This window comes from Ipomoea triloba, chromosome 13 (genome assembly GCF_003576645.1).
Source record: "Ipomoea triloba cultivar NCNSP0323 chromosome 13, ASM357664v1".
NCBI lineage: Eukaryota > Viridiplantae > Streptophyta > Magnoliopsida > Solanales > Convolvulaceae > Ipomoea > Ipomoea triloba.
In genome coordinates, this window is record NC_044928.1 from 7,046,486 (window position 1) to 7,065,635 (window position 19,150).

Consider the following 19,150-nt stretch of genomic DNA (forward strand, 5'->3'; position numbering starts at 1 on the left):
AAAGGGACCCAGGAATGAAATAACGAAACCTCTAGAAATGGCTATTCCCCTTGCAAAGGGATCCAGGAATGGAATAACGAAACAAACAATAGTCCTGACCTATTCCACGAACCAAACACGCCCGTAAAAGAACATGGAAAACTCATAAGACACTGTTGCCCCGATCCGATCCTTAAAATAACCTTGACCCGAACTCGACCCAATTATAATCTTGCGGCTTCCAAGTTCCAAGTCCGTCTTCTTTAGCAATCCCATACTGCTTTATTGCCAAAGCTTAAAGCTGAGCCCTAATTTACTCCATAATCTGCAAATTCTGCTCTTATTATACACCAACTACATATGCACATACAGCTAGATTCACCCATCTATAGATAGCATGTAATACGATACAATATTGTTATTAAGTGTGTGTATGAGAAGAATGGAGAACGGTGGTTTGAATCGAGGGAAAATCGCTGTGGAGGATATGATATCTAAGCTCAAAGACGACGGGGATTACGATCGGCTCCGTCTCAAAATCGTCCGAAAAGTCAGAGATGATGTGAGTGCACCGTATACATGATGGACAGTATTCTCTTTCCTTGTGTTAATTTACTTTGATTTTTTTTTTTTTGTTTCAATTATTTGCAGTAATCGTAAATTTTACAATGAGAAGCTATATGGCTTGAATGGTTGAATCATGATTTCAGTGTGGTATGAGTGCAAAAGAAAAACAGCATTCACCTTGGTTTGTTTGTTTTTATAAATGAGCAATGTGGTTAACTGGTGCTAAATAACACCGAGTAATTAGACATATGGTAGATGGAGAGAACAAATTACAGGCTTACCTATTGAAAATTTAATGTGTATGCATTCAGGAATTAAATTGATTGCTATTTAGTTGTCTTGGTTGAGACTGAAAAGGTAAATACATCTAGTCAAATGAGTAGCAGCTTAGTGCAAACGTAGTCTTACTAATTAGTAATTACTGTGACTGGTAAATATGGGAACTTATTTTCAATGTTTAGGATTGCCAAATACAGTGATGTGATTTGTAAGGGGTGACAAGTTCTGCGCGGTAATTGGGGCTTTAATTCTAGTTAACTCGTTATCAAGGTGTTGATGAATGTGCCCAATTTATGGACTAGGACTAGGGAATTAGGTTAAGGGATCATGATGGAGTTGGGTGATTATCTTTGCTTTTCTTGTTATGTCTTATGGTTTTTTGTATACAGTAATTGGCCATCATTTTTAGTTTTAGAAAGTTTACATTTTAGATGTAGAATTGGTTGCTTGAGGTTAGAAAAAGGCTTGATGTGCATTCTTGGTTGATGAAAAGTTGAACGGGAAGTAGGGTGAAACATATACCTTTTCACACGATGACACTGTTACAGATGCATCCTTCTTGTATGTATAAATTTGTAATGGAGACAGATTTTTATAAAAAGAGAATTTTTCATATTTTTTGAGGAGATTTTTGCCTGGACTTCTTTCCATCATCCAATAACTTAAACATCACTACATGCTAAGTTTGTTATTCACGAACAGGTATTGGAAGAACATATTCTTGGCTTCTTAGAACAAGATCACTTAATGTGATATGTGTGTGAATGCGTTGAAGAATCTAGCTGGTTGTTTAGCTGTCGACTCCAAACAAAAAGAGAACTTAGGAAGCACACTTACCAAAACACTTGCATCCTCTTATAGGACTGTTGTCATTGTAGTTTTCCTTGTTTGAATTAGATTTTCTATCTCATCCACCAGTACATCTTCCTACATTATCTGGAAGAGCACACAATTATCTTAAATTATGGAATTTTATTCATAGGTCCAATTTTGAAATATTTGATGCTCAATTGGTCAGTACCGCTTCTTTTCTTTTCCCTTATAGTCTCTATTTATCCCAGCACATGCTTAATTGATTAGCATGCATCCCACACCAGCTATATCTCACACATATTTACTGTTAAGTTTATGTTCTCCACTTTTTGTCCTCAACTTTAAAATTGAAAAAAAATTAGTTCTTCAACTTTAATAGTTTAGACACTTCTGATCCTGTGGTCAAATGTTTCCTGTTAGATTTGGATGGATCAAGTGGGTGAAAATTTGGAGGGTGTTTTTTGTACTTTATTATCGAAGTTCTATTGCTATGGACTTCCACTGTCTGGAAAACCTAATCCCTGCTATTCCCAAAGTGAAGTGGTGTGAACTCTTCTAAAATCATACTTCTGAACAACAATTTCATCAGATAATTAATCTAAAATTCTCACTGAACTATAGATTTATAAATTACAATCATGTACTTGGCATATTCTTAAGACTTAAAAAGGAACACTCATTTTTGCATGGTAGTATAACTTTAGGTGAGCTCAATAATTTTTTTTTGATGGGGATAAGGTGCTTCTAGGGAAGTTGAGTTCTTTAGCAATGGAGTATTGTAGATTGAGAAATTCTTAATAAAATGACAAATATGCCCTCCAAGTTTTGTTTATTTTTCCATCCAAATCTAAAAGAAAATCTAACAGCATTACCAAAAGTGTCCAAAAAATAAAAGTTAAAGGACTAGTTCCTTGTGTTCAAGTCTATGTGCTAGAGCCAATGGGTTTGTCTAAAGAGAAATGGTTCTGTATCTCCTAGTTGGGGTGTGATCCTACATCAGTTAGGTATGATTTAATGTGCCTTTGCACAGATCCCTTCAGGTATCTTGCTATAATATTTTGGATCAGGAGTGTTGGATATATATGCTCTATTCCATTATATAATATGAGTTTGATTGTTTAGTTATGTGCCACCGGACATGCTTTTTCCTGAATCCTTCCCCTGAAATAATAAGTGTGCATGTGTGCGCGTGCATGTTAGTGTGTATTTGTGTTCTAACAATGACATAGTTTGTTTTAGGAGGATTTGCGGAATAGCATCATGTCGACTTTGAGGCAATCAGAAGCACTTAATTGTCCAAGTGCAAAAAGAATGAAACCAAGGCAGCTTTCTGATGCCATATATCAAGAAGTTGGGTAAGTTGCTTGTTTTTGAGTGGTTTTGGATGTTGGGTTCTATGGGCTTGGTCATAAAGGGTTGCATTACATTTTCTAGCCTATTTTTTGGGTAAATCTATTGTGCTCAGAGGCATGGCCCCTAATGTGGTATGACCATATGACATCATAGAATTAACCCTATTTTTTAGGTTGTGACTTGTTAATTGTCATTGCAAAAAACATAGCAGGATTACTTATGACTTGCTGAATTTAGCATTTCTCATCTTTTAGTCTAACCTTTGCTTTGTTTCAAATCATAGGACTAAAGTCATGAGTGAAATTTCTGACGGTATCTGGAAGGTAATTAGATCCGGGGAAGGCATGAACAATGAAATAACCGAAACAGTACAATCCGTTTACAATAAGTTAGTAAACCCAAATGTAAATGAAGAAGGTCAAACATCTTATGGGCCAAACTTGCACTCAGCTGAGAAGGGAGTTGAAAGTAATGGTCATGCTACTTCTTCAGCATGTGAAACCAATGGTACACTATCTAATAGTGCGCCAAATGAAACTCCTGGTTTAGCTAGGTCCGATTTAGGTCAGAATAGCAAAAATAACCACAGGGAACCAGGGATGCCTGTGCCAAATGATTGTAAAGCAAGAGAGGAATACAAGTTAGAGATCCAAGGCTCAGCACATTGTTCAGATCCCAACGATGAGGATACAAATGCACCTCCTCCTGGGTTTTCTAATGTCATGGAGCATAAGCAGTCAAGTGATGTCAATGATGAAGACCCTGATGTACCTCCAGGTTTCGGTTAATGTTTCTATTCTCAATGGTCAACAAGATTTTAGCCATGACATGAGCATATCATTGTTGTATCAATTATTAGAGCTCATACTGGAACTCATCAAAGAGCTGACAATGTTTATGAACCAAGGTCAGATACTCAATTTAGTGAGAAGCATGAATGAGATGATCTCTCCAATACTCTTAGTATCAAACTCCAAGCTCTTAATATATAAGAAATATATCATGACAAATTGTTACATCAACTACATGTTTTGTCTATTTTATATACATATATTAGTCTCTTAATTTTGCTATATTTTAGCATTGTAGAATTCTTTTTAGATTTAGCTGTCTGTACCAAATATTTATGACAAAAGTAGAAAATTTTCATTTTTACTGTTACATTTGTTATATGATTTTGGTCATATATTTGAACATGGAATGTACTCCTTTCCATTAAATTGTTATTCAAATTCTCATTGGTTTTTCTAGGAGATAGTGGCCTGGAATCGACAAACCCAAATGCTAAATGCACACATACCCTGTTGATTGCTCCAATAGAAGCTTGATTAGAAGGTATAATTAGCAATTTCCTTTAATTTCAAGAATTTTCTTTGTTGCTTATGTAGTTGTGTGCTTTTTCATTAGTAATTAATAACTATGCCTGTGAATTTGGCCAACAGGCAAATCACTACTTGAATAGGAACAAGGAAGAAGGATGGTTACTGGTTCAGTGGTTGGACCTCGATCCCTCGTGCTTCATGGACTCCATAACAATGCCAAATCATAATTGTGAGTAATATTCATTATTTCAATGTTCTTTGGGCTTATTGGTGGAAAAAAGACCTCAATTTTTTATGTCTTTGGACAATTAGATCTACAATTTTAAATTTTAGTAATTTGATATCAACGATCTACTTATCTAGCCCTAAATATAATTCAATTATCTTCTTTTAGTTATTAACTGAAGGTTATAATATTTGAAGTTAGACATTTTGATGCATTATATATATATATATATATATATATATATATATATATATATATATATATATATGATATGTTGTACTCTAATTTTTTTAAAAATAATTTGTGTGCCAGCTCAATAAAATTGGGTTCGATTATATATTTTCTTGGATTGTATGAAATAGACATTTTGATACATTATATTTTTTTAAGTACTCCATAATTTTTTAAATAATTTGTGTGACAACACAATTTTAGATTAGATATTTTCCTGGTTTATAGAAATTATAATTGTTACTAATGCAAATATTTAATATTACTTTGTCAAACTTTAATGGTTTGTATATAATTGTTTGCATAAATTAGATATAAATGTTACTAAACATAACTTTTTTTTTTTTTTTGTTTTTGTTTTTTTTTGTTTTTGTTTTTGTTTTTTTGTTTTTTTGTTTTTTTTTTTTGTTTAAAGTTAAAAGTCTAGATATAATTGTAATGATTGTTTGTTTGTTTTTATTTTTATTTTTATTTTTATTTATTTATTTTTTTTCATCAATAAGCCTTATTTGGAAGTAAATGTTTATCAATTAATGTGACATCTGAAATATAAATTCATCACAGCTTCAGAAAATTTTCATCACCGAAATGAAGGACACCAAACTTTGTGCACTAGGGGGATTGGTCCATATTATACCAATTGGACTTCGTACGCGTAAGAGCTACTGAGTTATGTCTTGACCCAGAAAAGTGATAGGACTGAAGAAAATGAATTGGTGTAATGAATCATTTTTGGAATCATGTGTCTTGATTTTATTAGAGGAAAAAGAGAAAGGAATATTTTTTTTTTGAATGAATTAAAGTGTCATATTGGTAGGGGGTAAAAAATTGAGAGTATGTGAGTGGTTAACAACCCATTACAAAAGCAGCAAACCATGGTTATGATGCAGCGCTTTAAGGTTTTGAAAGTATTTTTCGTTGTGGATGTTTGGTTCCTGACTTCTTGGTGGATTTTATTTCAATGTATATATGTATCTTATTGTGTGCTAGGTGGTGTTTTTAAGGCTTTGCACATTTTTGATTTATTAAATGCTGCACTTGAAAAAAGAAGCAATCAATGAGAATGGAAAGTAAATAAATTATGCACTAATATCGTCCCACCATGGCAACATATATTTGTGGGAACAAACATTACAAGCTAAGGGGCAAAGAACAGTAATCATAAAACTGACAAGTGGAAAAAGAACTAATGTAATTACAAGCTGTGCTAGATGAGTTTAGTTGCAATGGGACTCCTAACATTGTGCTTAGCAGATTTCCACCTCAAAGCTCCTTGAACTATTGCCGGCACTTTCAACCTGGCTGCCTTTGACAAGCTAAATGTCACATTGTACGTGAGCTTCTGGTTCACCTTGGAAAACTGGAGTTCACGGGGCTCAACATTCACCTTAACACCATGCGGTTCCAAAATTTCCACGGTATAAAATGACCTTGCTTCTCCAACATTGGTCACTGTTCTTGTATATTTCTGAGCAGTTGATTCCAGGATGATGGAAAACGAAGGATAGTTCAGTTGTGCTTCTGGAATGCTCATCACGGCTGAGCAATTCACCCTGCGTTGCAGAATCACCCCGACTTCCCGGTTCGTGTAATTCAACCCGCAGAGATATGGCAGGTAGTCTTCGGGTTTCGTGTCGTAAACCAGTCCTGGATCATTTGCTTTGGAGGGGTTCACGTGTCCTGCGCCAATGGAGAAGACGCTGGCAGCCACGAGGCGCTGGTTCTGGATTGGGTTTTGTCCGTGGTTAACAATGTCTGCTGTTGTCATCATTGCAGACTTGATCATGGCCGGAGACCAATCGGGATGGGAGCTTTTCAGCAGCGCTGCAACTCCGCTCAGGTGTGGGCAAGACATTGAGGTTCCAGAGATTATGTTGAAGGTGGATTTTGAGTTAGGTTTGTTATCCACGGAGGTCGGCCACGGCGCGAGGATGTTAACGCCCGGGCCGATAATATCGGGCTTCAGGATTCCAGGGCTTTCTCGATTGGGTCCCCTGGAAGAAAACGCTGCAACTATCGGAGCATTCTTGTCCCCGGTGATTGTCCCTTTGAAAGCAAATGTAGCCACTGGGTTCGCCGTTGAGTTTATATAAGCCAGGATTTTCTCCCCGTCTGCATATGTTATGTCTATCGCAGGAATTACGTGAGCAGTGGCGGATGTTGTGATTCCGTACTCCTCATCTTCAATCAGAATCATTCCACGCCCACTCGCGTTTTTCACCGCTTCTCCTTTCCCCCTTCTGTCAATAAATCCTCCTGTCACGCACACCACTATCTTCCCTCTAACGTCCGCGTTTCTGAGCGATTCGGTATCGCAGTATGGGGAGCTGGATTCATCGGTGGAGTTCTGACCGGGAAAGACGAGGGGCAACAAAGTTGAATTGAAATCCTTTGGTTGAAAGGCCGTTTCCCCGTGGAATTCCTGGCGGTTACCGAGAACGACGGCGGCGCTGAGTTTTCTGTCGAGAGTACTGGCGCCCACGGTGAGCATCCACGGAGCTTCGTTGGATAAAGAGCCAATGGATGGGCCTTCGTTACCCGCGGAGGCGCTAACAAAAATCCCCTTTTCCATGGCGCTGTATGCCCCCAGCGCGATATTGTCTTCATGGAAAGAATCCGACATTCCGCCGAGGGAGAGTGAGAGAATGTCAACTCCGTCCTCGATCGCGGTATCCATCGCCGCCAGAATCTGACTATCCGGGCACCCTATTTCATTACACACCTTATATATAGCCAAGTGAGCCAGCGGCGCAACCCCGGCCGCCGTGCCGTTAGCATTCCCGTTCACATTTGCGCCTCTCACGAAATTCCCGGCCGCCGTGCCGGCCGTATGCGAGCCGTGTCCATCCTCGTCGAACACCGACCTCCCCCCTTCGCTGAAACTCCTCGCTCCGATCACCTTATTGTTGCACGCCGTGAAGTTAAGCTCACATACTCCCTTCCATCTCGCCGGCGGCGGGGGCATCCCTTCATCGCTAAACGAAGGATGGTCACGCGCAATCCCGGTATCCAAAACCCCGATTATAACACCTTTCCCATAACTCGAATCTCTCCAGATCCCCATATTCTGCTGCAACCCCAAGAACCCTGGAGAATGGGTAGTGTGCAAAGGCAAAATTCTCTCCGGCGCCGCCGATATAAACCCGTCCTTGTTCCCCATCTCTTTCACTTCCTGGGCAGAAAGTTTCGCCGCAAACCCCTTCATAACATTCCGGTACATAAACACCATCCGCGACTCGCCATAGCCGCCGCCGGCTACGGTGGTCGGCAGGAATGATTTATACCAGTGTTCTAAATCGACGGATGATGATGACGATGACTGAGTGGAAATTCTGCTGTCAGGCGACTCCACTCGAACAATGTAAGTCTCAAGTTTGCTGGCAATAGTTGCCGTCGAACAAAAACAAAGTACGGAAAGGATTAAAAACATTCTCAAGAATTTCATGTTTGGTAACTAAACAAAAATGCAAGAACAGAGGAATTTGGTTGATGATTAATTGGGTTGTGCTATGGTGAATTATATAGTAGCATTATTAGCCTTTCATGCATGATTGACGATGGCTATGACGACGTGGAAAAAAGCTAACCTGGGACCTTATGTCGTTTGCTACTTTACGCGTTAAACCAAACATTTTCCCTTCCAAACGAAAACTCATGGAATATTACAAGTTTGCAAGTTGCGGATCAACTCCGTGAATCATGCACAATCTGTCTTGACTCTTGACGAGACATTATGGTTTAGCCAGTCAACAGTTTGTATTTTGGGGCAGAATTAAGACTAAAGACTTATTAATCAGTATAGTGGGGATAGGATAGAGATGTGATTTAAAATCATCATATTTTTGTTGAAGCACGTACTAAAAAAAGACGCGTTAGAAAAAAGGATTATTCATTGGAAAGCTAATCTTCCAAAGGTTCTTTTAGAGCATCTTTCACAACAATAACTTTTTGTTGGACTTTTTGTTTGCCAAATAGAAGAGAGTGAAGGGGAGAGAAAGGAAGAAAAGAAAAACAAAAAGAAAAAACGATAAAAAAAAATTGTGTACCTACCCACTAGGCTGCTGGTGTGCAAAACACAGACAATCATCTTTATTTATTTATTTTTCACATCACACCCTCTAAATGTCAGGAAAAATCATTTATTCTATAAGTAACTTCTACCCTCTCTTTCATACTCTCTCATCCAACTCACCAAAAATCTGACAAAAAAAATCTCCAAAAACCCTGTTAAAGTTGCTTTTAGTTAATCTTGCATATATACTACTTTTTTTTTAAGATTGCATATATACTACTACCTCCATCCCAAAATGGTTGTCTGGTTCGTTTAACGATGCTTGACTGAAGTAATTTTTAATCCAATTTTTCATAATATTAAATTTAGCATTAATATATAAAATGTATATTTTTAGAAACTATATTAAAAGTACTATTAAACACAAAAAATTAAATTTAAAAATAATAAACAATTACTAAAGAAAATAAGCAAAGAAGAAAGAGTTGGTTTGACCAATGAATAGTAAATATAACAGGTAAAATGGGACAGATGGAGTACTTTTCTTCTAATTATGTACCATATAAGCAAAGAATTTTTTTTTTTGTTTTGGGTATAAAATATCATTAGTTTTATATAGTAATAGGTTGTATATAGTCTTTTTCTCTTTTTTTTTTTTAATTTTATTTTTTTCACAATAACTCTATAAACTCTTTCTGAATTTCCTCCTTTTGTTGTTGTCTACATGCAAGATCTATATATATAGTGTTGGAGTTACTTTGAATTGTTGGCTCAAAACTTAAACAATTTAAACTTAAATTTTGATTCAATGGTTATTGATAGAAGTGTATAATTGTTTTTCAACAACTTCCAATTCTAATGATTTCATAGCCTTGGTTAGCCATTTTTCACTATTTTCTCTTTTGGGCGGCGAGGAGAATCCGACATTTGTCACTATTGTTAACATAATTTATGGCTTTTCTTTGTACTTTTTGAATGTTAAAGCATTTTTCTTTTCATATTTAAAAAATATCCTCCTTGATTTATGTGTCAACAACCTAATATGATAGTAATGTTGAATGTGGTGGCATGGGTTCTTCAACTCTACCTTTCTCTAAAGTTTACTTCACTAGTCTTCATTGACTTTGACTCTACTGCTTTGTGCATGATCATATTCTACTGCTTTGTGACTTTATTAAAAGACTTGGCAAATAATTAATGAAATTTCTAAGGTGTTCAATGACGCCATTGCCCTTTTGTAGTAGAGGTGACCAATGTCCGTGCCTGGACGATCAATCCCGGACCTAGGCTTGCACGGATTGGGACTGGTCCAGGTAGGACCAGTCCCACTCTGGGTCAGGCCTTGGCCCGGGCCTCGTGTGGGTTGACCCGGTTAGGACAAAAATTTTTATTTATTTGTTTTTATATAAAATAATTATAATATATTAATATCTTTTGTTTTCAATTTTTTTTCTTTTTGTTTGAAATAAGATTTAACCCATTGACATTATAGTTAATAATCAAAATTATATCTAATTGAGTCACTATAACTTTTGGATAAATAATATTAATTACTCCGTAATACACACACACACATACACATGGTTGCACTCCCATGAGAACCACCCTATGTGAGAACATGAGGACTAATCTAGACCATTAAATCAAATTGATGCATGACTGAGATTAAAAGGAACAAATGACACACATTAAGGAAACAATCTCCTTTAAATATTAGAAAATATACAATTAGGGGGTAAATCAGTCTTATCAGAAGTTGTGCATTCTTATACAGAATGCCATGCATCGATAACTCTTTAGTTGTGTACTCAAACACTGCTAAAAAAAATCCTACGATGAACATCTCAATGTCCTATGATGCACATCACTAAGTGCACTAATGTCTAATGCACATCTCACTAGTCTACGATGCACAACTCACAACACTATGTTGTATAACCAACACACCTGAATGCACAACAGTACTACCTAGACGTGTGTACATATACACCAACAACCAAATATAGACAATATTATACACAAATGAACGAGCAAAAAAATATTGATCATTTTCCATGGACGAACATTCGATCGATGATGAAGAAATCGCGTCTCCAAATCGCAACGGTGATGATCCAAGAAAATAGGAAACAAATTTGGTAATAAAAAATAGAAAAAGACACTACTACCTCCACTTTAACAAAAAAAAAAAAAAAAGAAAAAAAGAAAAAAAAAAGAAAAAGAAGATCAATCCATGTCATTTTAGCGAATCAAATCTGGGCCACTAAAAAAAACGAACGCACAAGATTAGTCTCATGTTCTCACATTAAGGTTGGTTCTCATTTGAACGCAACTATATATAGATTTTGGATCAAGTGAGGACCTATCATTAGGTGAGGACCTTGTGGAATAATCCAGATCATCAATTTGGAGTGATCTAATGGCTGTGAATGCAACTGCACAACAAAGTGGACGGGATGCACAACAAACTGAGACCGAATGCACAACAAAGTGGGAATGAATGCACAACAAACTGAGAACGAATGCACAACAAAATGAGTACTAATGCACACCAAACTGAACGCCAAAAATTAAATCTATTGCATAGAATTAATCACAACCATTAAATTATTTAAATCAAAGAATCAGATAAGTCCATAAGGTTCTCACCTAACTATAGGTCCTCATTTGATCCTTAATATTTATATATATATATATATATGTGTGTGTGTGCGCGCGCGCGCGCCTTGTGGTCAAGCGGCATGAAGTGATTCTTCCAAGTATTTCATTTTTCATAATAAGCAATGTTGACAAATGCTCCTTACTTATTAGGGAAAATATAATACTCTTGAGGAAAAATGTAATACTTTTAAACCGAAATGTAAAAGTATTGTATTTTCCCTAAAAAGTATTACTTTTACCCTTATAAGTAACAAAAAATTTATTCCTGATTAGTATTACATTTGAGCATATAAGTATGACATTTATGCGTATAAGTATTACATTTCCATCTTGACCCGACCCGCCTCACGGTGAGATGGTCTCACTACACAAGTTTTTGTCAAAATGTATAGATATAGTGTTGGAAGAAACATTATCTAAAGAAATTGAAAACATTTTATTTATTAATTCAAACTCATCTAGGCCAAAGTCGGGGCCTGGGTCCGGGCCTAATCGTGCCTGGGCTGTGCCTAGATTCTGTCCTAGGTCGGTTATGAGCTAGTCTCGGGCTTTTTTAATAAGACTTGGACTGGCCCTATACAATTCAATCTCGGTTTGGCCTAGGCTCGATGAAGCCCAAGCTTAGTGATTTTTTGTGTGTGTGTGTGCGCGCGCGCGCCCAGATTCAGGGCTAGTTCGGTCCAGAACCGACCCATGGCCACCTCTACTAGTTAGGATGTACCAGATATTGCAAACACTTATTCGTACAATATCCAATGTAACCTGACATATCATGTATGATTGTACCGAGTACTAGAAGCCCCAAAGGCCAACACTTTAAAATTTTCCTATATTTTTTTTTTCAAAAACAAATTCCTATTAATTGTAATGAAACTTTATAATCTTTAATTATTGTATATGTATTAATATGACTAGCAATTTTCTGCTTTATTGGACCGACCCAACGTGCACGATGATTAGTTTAATATGATAGAGTTTAAACTTTAAAGATGTCATTTATAGTTAGGGGCTTAGGGATTGCTCAGGTGGTCTAACAAAAATAAATTATTTTATACTCCGTATTTATTAACTAAGTAATATTTGTATAGTTTGCGTAGGTTGACTTGGTCAACTGGTAATTACCCCCATTTTAAGTCATAGACTTTGCTTTTTTGACCATTGAACTGAAGAAAATTTAATTAGTGACTTGTCATAACTTCGCCATTAAGTATTTAACCAGTATGTGGATTACATGGAATTTCAAACTTTTCTTTCTTCTTGTAAATTGATTTAATAAATAAATTCGATCATTTGGTTTTATACCAAGTTTTTGTGGTCGGAATGATTTTTTCCTTAAATTTAAATCTCGTTGTTTAAATAAATAAATAAATAAATAAATAAATAAATATATATATATATATATATAATTCCGGTCATATGAGGTCAATGTCTGGCGTGCGGTCGTGTAGTCTAATATCTGTCGTTCGATTATTGTCATCTAACGGCGGCCAACAGCTTAATACACTACGTATCACTCAAAATGCACCACATAACACTAAAAATGCACCACGCTAGCACGTAATACATCCCGCTGATGGGCTATTGAACCCGTCGACGGGTTTGACACCCCCGTTGAATGCGCCACGCATCACTAAAAAATGCACCACAGAACATTAAAAAATGCACCACAGAGCACTCAAAAATGCACCAAACAACACTAAAAAAATACACCACGAAATTAGCACGAAATGCACCCCCGATGATGGGTCTATTGAACCCGTCGATGGGTTTGACACTCCCATTGAGTGGTGCAAAACTAAGTGTACTACAGATCAATGCACTACGTATCACCTAAAAATGCACCATAGAGCAATTATAAATGCACCACACACTACCACGTAATGCACCCCGATAACAGGTCTATTGAACCTGTTGACGGGTTTGACACCCTCGTTGAGTGGTGCAATACAGATCAATGCACCATGTATCACTAAAAACGCACCACATAGTACTTAAAAATGCACCACACACTAGCACGTAATGCACCACCGAAATATACATGGTGCGATAAATTACGAAATTGCCATCGTGTTATTTCTCTTCTTCATTGGTTTCTAGCCGTTTGATTCAGCTCATCCTATGGTTCTAATATATCCGCATGACCGCACGGGAGATTAAGGTCGCACGCGATCTCAGCTATATATATTAGACTTGGATTTTAGACTCCGGTGCTATGGATCACATCATTTTTTTCACTTGATTATTTGATGACTATCGTGATGCTCATGGAGCTGAGGTTAATCTGCCTACTGGGAGTACGGTTGCAGTTAAACATATTGGCAGTGTTAAATTTAAAAAAGAATTGTGGATGAAAGAAGCTCTTCACATTCCGTCTTTCAAATTTAATATCATATCTGTCAGTAAGCTTTTACAGGATACGTGCAATAAGCTAATGTTCATGTCTGGTTAGTGTGTAATTCAGGGGGCACTTGGTATGAAGATTGGTTTAACTAAACTACAGAATGGATTATATTTGTTGATTAAACCTCAAAGCCTACATGGGACTTTCATAGCTTTGCAGTACATTGTAATAACAATGAGGTGTGGCTCCAAAGATTAGGTCATTTTCTAATAAATAAAATGCAATTTTGGAATGATAACACTGTTTCTCCTGTTAAAAATATGGCTTGTGATGTGTGTCATTTTGCTAAGCACAAGTGTTCCCCATGGTCCACAAGTGTTCCCCATTCCTTTCAAACCAAGTCGCGTATGGGTTCAATGAACTTTTTCCTACCTCTTCATTCTCCCTTCACTTTTCCTTCTCTGTTCTCGGATTCCATCTCCGTCATGGTATCAGAGCTATCACTTTTCGCGTTTCTTTCTTAAGGTCGTAAGCTTCACATCAATAATATCAAAACCCATTCTCCCTACACTGTTCCTTCTTTATTCTCGGATTCCATCTCCGTCATGGTATAAGAGTTACCACGGCTATCCTCCGGGATAGATTCCGGGATTCAAGTCGAAGGGGAAACTGTAACACCCCAATTTTCAACTCTTACATTTATTACAAATCAGTATTCATATGCTGCGGAAGCTTACATCTTATCAGCAGAAAACTGGGTGCTACCGCCACACCTAGAGTGAATTCTATCACCTCTTTGACAAACTCCACTCTAAGTGCACAGGCTAAACTTACAACATTAACAATAATCCCTGTCTACATCAAAGAGTAGACCCCAACCTCAACTTCCATCCTATTCAAAGCTCTTCGGGCTGCAGGAGCCCACGCTAGACTGCATCTGGTAAGGAACACATCGAAGTGTAGTTAGCGCGACGACTAAGTAAGGAAATCCATTGTCACTTAAAAGCAGACAAAGGTTTGAAAACACGCATAAAAGAATTTTGGTAACTTGTACCCAATTGACGGGATTTCACCAGCAAATAAGTTAACAATAAAGACTTTGCATAAAAAAAAAAAAGTTTAGTGAAGCAACATCCACCTGTCTCGTAAGACAAAATCATTTCTTTCTCAGCTTTAAAACTTCCTTAGTTTCATAAGGAAATTCTCATCACTTTTCACTTTTCAAAGAAAGATCACCCACAACCTTTGGGTATTTTCACTTTTCACCATCTCTTTTCCGTAGCTACAGCGTAACTACATTCATATTTCGAAATCCACTTGGTCCTAGATAGAAAGTGTGAAGCCTTTGGAGTCCTTTCTCCACTTTTGACTGACCACTTGGATCGTTCAACTCGAGTTCAGTGGTCATCGCCCGGTCTAATACTGATCCCCTGGACTTATAGGAGCGTTAGAATGATTCCTAGCTAGCCTCACTAGGTTCATAAGAACGACACCTACCCGAAAATAGAGTGACTATACTTAAGTGTGCACACCCCCGCAGGAGACCCTTTTCCTTCCGGGTGATATAGTACTCGGCGAATAGACTTCGCCACAACAGTATGAACTGGTCATACAATAACATAACCACCATACGGGTGAGGCATTTTAAGCTCATCTTTATCCCGTAGGCTACAAGACAAGGTCCTTCACCACTTTTACTAGAACAAAGGTTTGAAAACATTTTCCTTCCTTTTCCCTTTTCTTGAGTCAAAAATCACTTTTTGGACATTTTCCACAAAATCAAGTCCTCCTTTGAAATCAATCACCATTCTTAACTTAGTTCAAAAGTCTTGTCTCTCAAAACATTTTGCTCAAAACATTTTCCATCATCACACTACACATATGTATATATGCATTCAACATAACATTTTCCACATTTATGCATACTCACATAAAGTACACATACCATATATATATATATACATAATACTCATACCATATATAATATGTATATATTACTTATATACACATATATAGGTTATGTCACACATACAATATATATATAAATATAATATGCATTACTACCTACAAACATATATTTAACACACACACACTTACACAGGATATATATATATCATGCTACACACACACAATATATATATATATACATAACACGGCACACACACACCCACGTACATAAAACATACAATGCTAGCCGTGAATGAACATATTACGTACATAAATATACAAACAATTACTACCACCAATTATATATATACACATACGCATACATAGATTCCACAATGTATAGATTCAGGTAAATCCAATTCTTATAGTAATTATATATATATATATATATATATATATATATCACACCACACACCCACACATACGTAATATATATATATATGTTTCACGTCACACACACACATACACTATACACATATATATATATTACGTCACACACACATACACCATATATATATATTCACGACATATATATATATATATATATATATATTTATTTATACATAAATACATAATTTCCCTATTGCACATAACACATAGGTTTCATGTACACCAATCAACAACAATTCATAAGCTAGCTATCAATTACCTAGTTTCAAATAACCTCAACCAAATAAAGGGATTCCTTACCTCAAGAAGGTTTACTAACACCGTAGGAACAACTCTTGGATCTTTTCCCCAAATTCACCTTAAATCCTATGATCAAAATCAACACCATAACACAATATTTTAAGAAACTAAGCTTAGATTCAAGCTCTAGGAAGGAATGCAAAGCTTTCTACCGAATAAAAATCGAAATCTTACCGAATAATCTTGAGAGTTGTGAAGAAATTTGGCTATGGAAGCAAGGTTTTAATGGTGGAGGAAGATGAAGAATCACACACTTTCTCACCCTTTCTCTCTTTTCGGCAATTTTGAAGGGAAATGGGGAAAAATAAATGGGAACAAAGCTTTTATATTTTCCCTTATGTGATAAGAATGAGGAGTCTTGAAGACTAAGTCACATTGGATCATCCCTTATAAGATAAGAATGAGGAAGATATGGATAAAATTGTGACACTTGTCAAAGTCTTATGGTTCCTCAAGAAAAATATCTTCAATTGGACTGGTAAGGGTTAAAACAGATGAATTCTCGGTAGCAATTGGACTGGTAAGGGTTAAAACAGATGAATTCTCGGTAGAAATTGGACTGGTAAGGGTTAAAACAGATGAATTCTCGGTAGAAAATAATCTGGTAAGGGTTAAAACAGATGAATTCTCGGTAGAAAATAATCTAAATCCAATTAAAACAGATGAATTCTCGGTAGAAAATAATCTAAATCCAATAAAAACAGATGAATTCTCGGTAGAAAATAATCTAAATCCAATAACTTTCAAAAGCACAAATTTATTCCAGTCTAGACCTCAAAATTGGGCTAGGTTCGGTACACCGCGAAATTTAGCGATGCTACGATCACAATAAATTTTCGCTGCTATGGACCAACTTAATTAAATAGGAAACTCAAGAATAATAATATAGTGCCTAATAATCCATTTCCTAGGACAAACGGGTCCGAACACAAGTTCCTAAAAATTTTACGGTTCGTGACCGGTACGCATGATCGCAGCTTATTGGAATTAGTGAGGGGTTACAGAAACAAACATCAGCAACTCACTCTGACGGAGACTCTGGAACTATTATTGATCAATTACAAAAATTGATTACTTCTCTTCAAGCTCAGGTTGGGCAACCCTCAGGCGTGAATATTGCAGCTGCTGTCACTTTGATTCAAAAATTCAATGAGGAAGAGTCTGCAACCGAATGCAAGTTTTATGGTTCTCACATTAATTCAATTATTTTGAATGCCTCTACTTGGATTTTAGACTCCGGTGTTACAGATCACATCATTTTTTCACTTGATTGTTTTGATGACTATAGTGATGCTCATGGAGCTGAGGTTAATCTGCCTGCTGGGAGAATAGTTGCAGTTAAACATATTGGTAGTGTTAAATTTAACAAAGAATTGTGGTTAAAAGATGCTCTTCACATTCCGTCTTTCAAATGTAACATCATATCTGTTAGTAAGCGTTTACAGGACACGTGTAGTAAGCTAATGTTCATGTGCAATCAGTGTGTAATTCATGGGGGCACACTTGGGATGAGGATTGGTTCAACTAAACTACAAAATGGGTTATACTTGTTGATTGAACCTCCAAAGCCTACGTGGGACTTTCATACCTTTGCAGTACATTGTAATAGCAATGAGATGTGGCACCAAAGATTAGGTCATTTTCCAATAAATAAAATGCAATTTTGGAATGATATCAGAGTTTCTCCTGTTAAAAATATGTCTTGTGATGTGTGTCATTTTGCTAAGCACAAGCGTTCCCCATTTCCTTCAAACCAAACCTCTTCCTACTGCTTTATTTCGCACGTTCATCTCTAAACTGGGCACACAAGATGTGCATGCTCCAGTTTAGGGGGTGTTAGAGGACAAGGCCGAAGCTGCCAGCTAAGAGGGGAAGATATTTCTAAAAGGGCATATGCGTCTTTTCCATCTTTGGGTGTAACTGCTTTCATCACCTTTACTCTGTATATATTGCTTTCCCGTTTCATTTTCAGGGTTGTAAACTTCATTTCAATAATATCAAAACACATTCTCCCTTCACTTGTCCTTCTCTTTTCTCGGATTCCATCTCCGTCACTACTACCAAACATGCAAAATACTTTCACCAAAACCCATTATCATTACCAATTCCATCTCCGTCACTACTACCAAATATGCAAAATACTTTCACCAAAACTCATTATCATTACCAAGTATTTGATACTCATTCCGATTCTGATTCCGATGTGCGAACCAAACACACCCTTATAGTGCATCAATTTCTACTTTCTACAAGAACATTATTATCAAAATTCTAGACTTTTAACCAGCTTAGAGTTTCTCGTATTGTAGTGGTCTTCGGTTCTTTCAGGTAGAAACTCCATTCCATGTTACACATTTTAATTTGGTGCTTTGAAGCTACCAAAACGGTATCTCAGGACCCATCCAAATCTCATTCTTCTTCTTCCCACATCAATTGCAACATCAAGTTTAATTTTTACATACACTTTGTATCATCCAAATCTAATGCCCCAATAAAGTTAAAAGTGAGTTCCTATTATTAATGTTATATATTATCATTCACGATACTATATTTTAAAATAAAATAAAACACATTGTCCAAGTTGGTCAGTTGGATTGGTAACCACAAGATTACAAGTTCAACTTTTAACTAGATCAGCCTATTCTATGTACACCATCGAATAGCACTATCAAAAAAAAAAAAAAAAAAAAAAAAAAAAAAAAAAAAAAAAAAAAAAAAAAAAAAAAAAA

General features: G+C 36.5%; 2 protein-coding genes and 1 long non-coding RNA gene across 4 annotated transcripts; 1 reads left to right on the forward strand and 2 right to left on the reverse strand.

The window, feature by feature from the left end:
* Window positions 1-225: 225 nt before the first annotated feature.
* Window positions 226-5,744, forward strand: LOC116001950. Of its 2 annotated transcripts, XR_004094329.1 has the most exons (6): window positions 226-541; window positions 2,878-2,993; window positions 3,275-3,898; window positions 4,243-4,326; window positions 4,434-4,542; window positions 5,335-5,744. XR_004094329.1 is itself a non-coding variant. In XM_031241923.1 (3 exons), the coding sequence occupies exons 1-3, from the start codon at window positions 413-415 to the stop codon at window positions 3,777-3,779; spliced, it is 750 nt and encodes a 249-aa protein (XP_031097783.1). In that variant the 5' UTR covers window positions 226-412; the 3' UTR covers window positions 3,780-4,161. The 2 variants fall into 2 exon arrangements, 1 of the variants encoding a protein (XP_031097783.1); XM_031241923.1 differs by lacking the exons at window positions 4,243-4,326; window positions 4,434-4,542; window positions 5,335-5,744 and having other exon boundaries at window positions 3,275-4,161.
* A 90-nt stretch (window positions 5,745-5,834) lies between these two features.
* LOC116001948 (subtilisin-like protease SBT1.1) lies at window positions 5,835-8,315 on the reverse strand. Its single transcript, XM_031241922.1, has one exon. The coding sequence runs from the start codon at window positions 8,213-8,215 to the stop codon at window positions 5,978-5,980; it is 2,238 nt and encodes a 745-aa protein (XP_031097782.1). The 5' UTR covers window positions 8,216-8,315; the 3' UTR covers window positions 5,835-5,977.
* A 4,548-nt stretch (window positions 8,316-12,863) lies between these two features.
* LOC116003000 lies at window positions 12,864-16,748 on the reverse strand. The gene is made up of 3 exons (XR_004094585.1): window positions 16,596-16,748; window positions 16,422-16,487; window positions 12,864-13,073 (listed from the first exon to the last, which is right to left on the reverse strand). It is a non-coding gene; the product is annotated as an uncharacterized LOC116003000 (long non-coding RNA).
* Between the last annotated feature and the right edge of the window lie 2,402 nt (window positions 16,749-19,150).

Excerpts from the sequence above, each read along its gene's own strand:
- LOC116001950 (XM_031241923.1), top strand. The coding sequence starts at position 413 with ATGAGAAGAATGGAGAACGGTGGTTTGAATCGAGGGAAAATCGCTGTG. Across the intron at positions 542-2,877 it reads TCCGAAAAGTCAGAGATGAT|GAGGATTTGCGGAATAGCAT; the intron begins GTGAGTGCACCG and ends AGTTTGTTTTAG. Across the intron at positions 2,994-3,274 it reads GCCATATATCAAGAAGTTGG|GACTAAAGTCATGAGTGAAA; the intron begins GTAAGTTGCTTG and ends TTCAAATCATAG.
- LOC116001948 (XM_031241922.1), bottom strand. The coding sequence starts at position 8,215 with ATGAAATTCTTGAGAATGTTTTTAATCCTTTCCGTACTTTGTTTTTGT.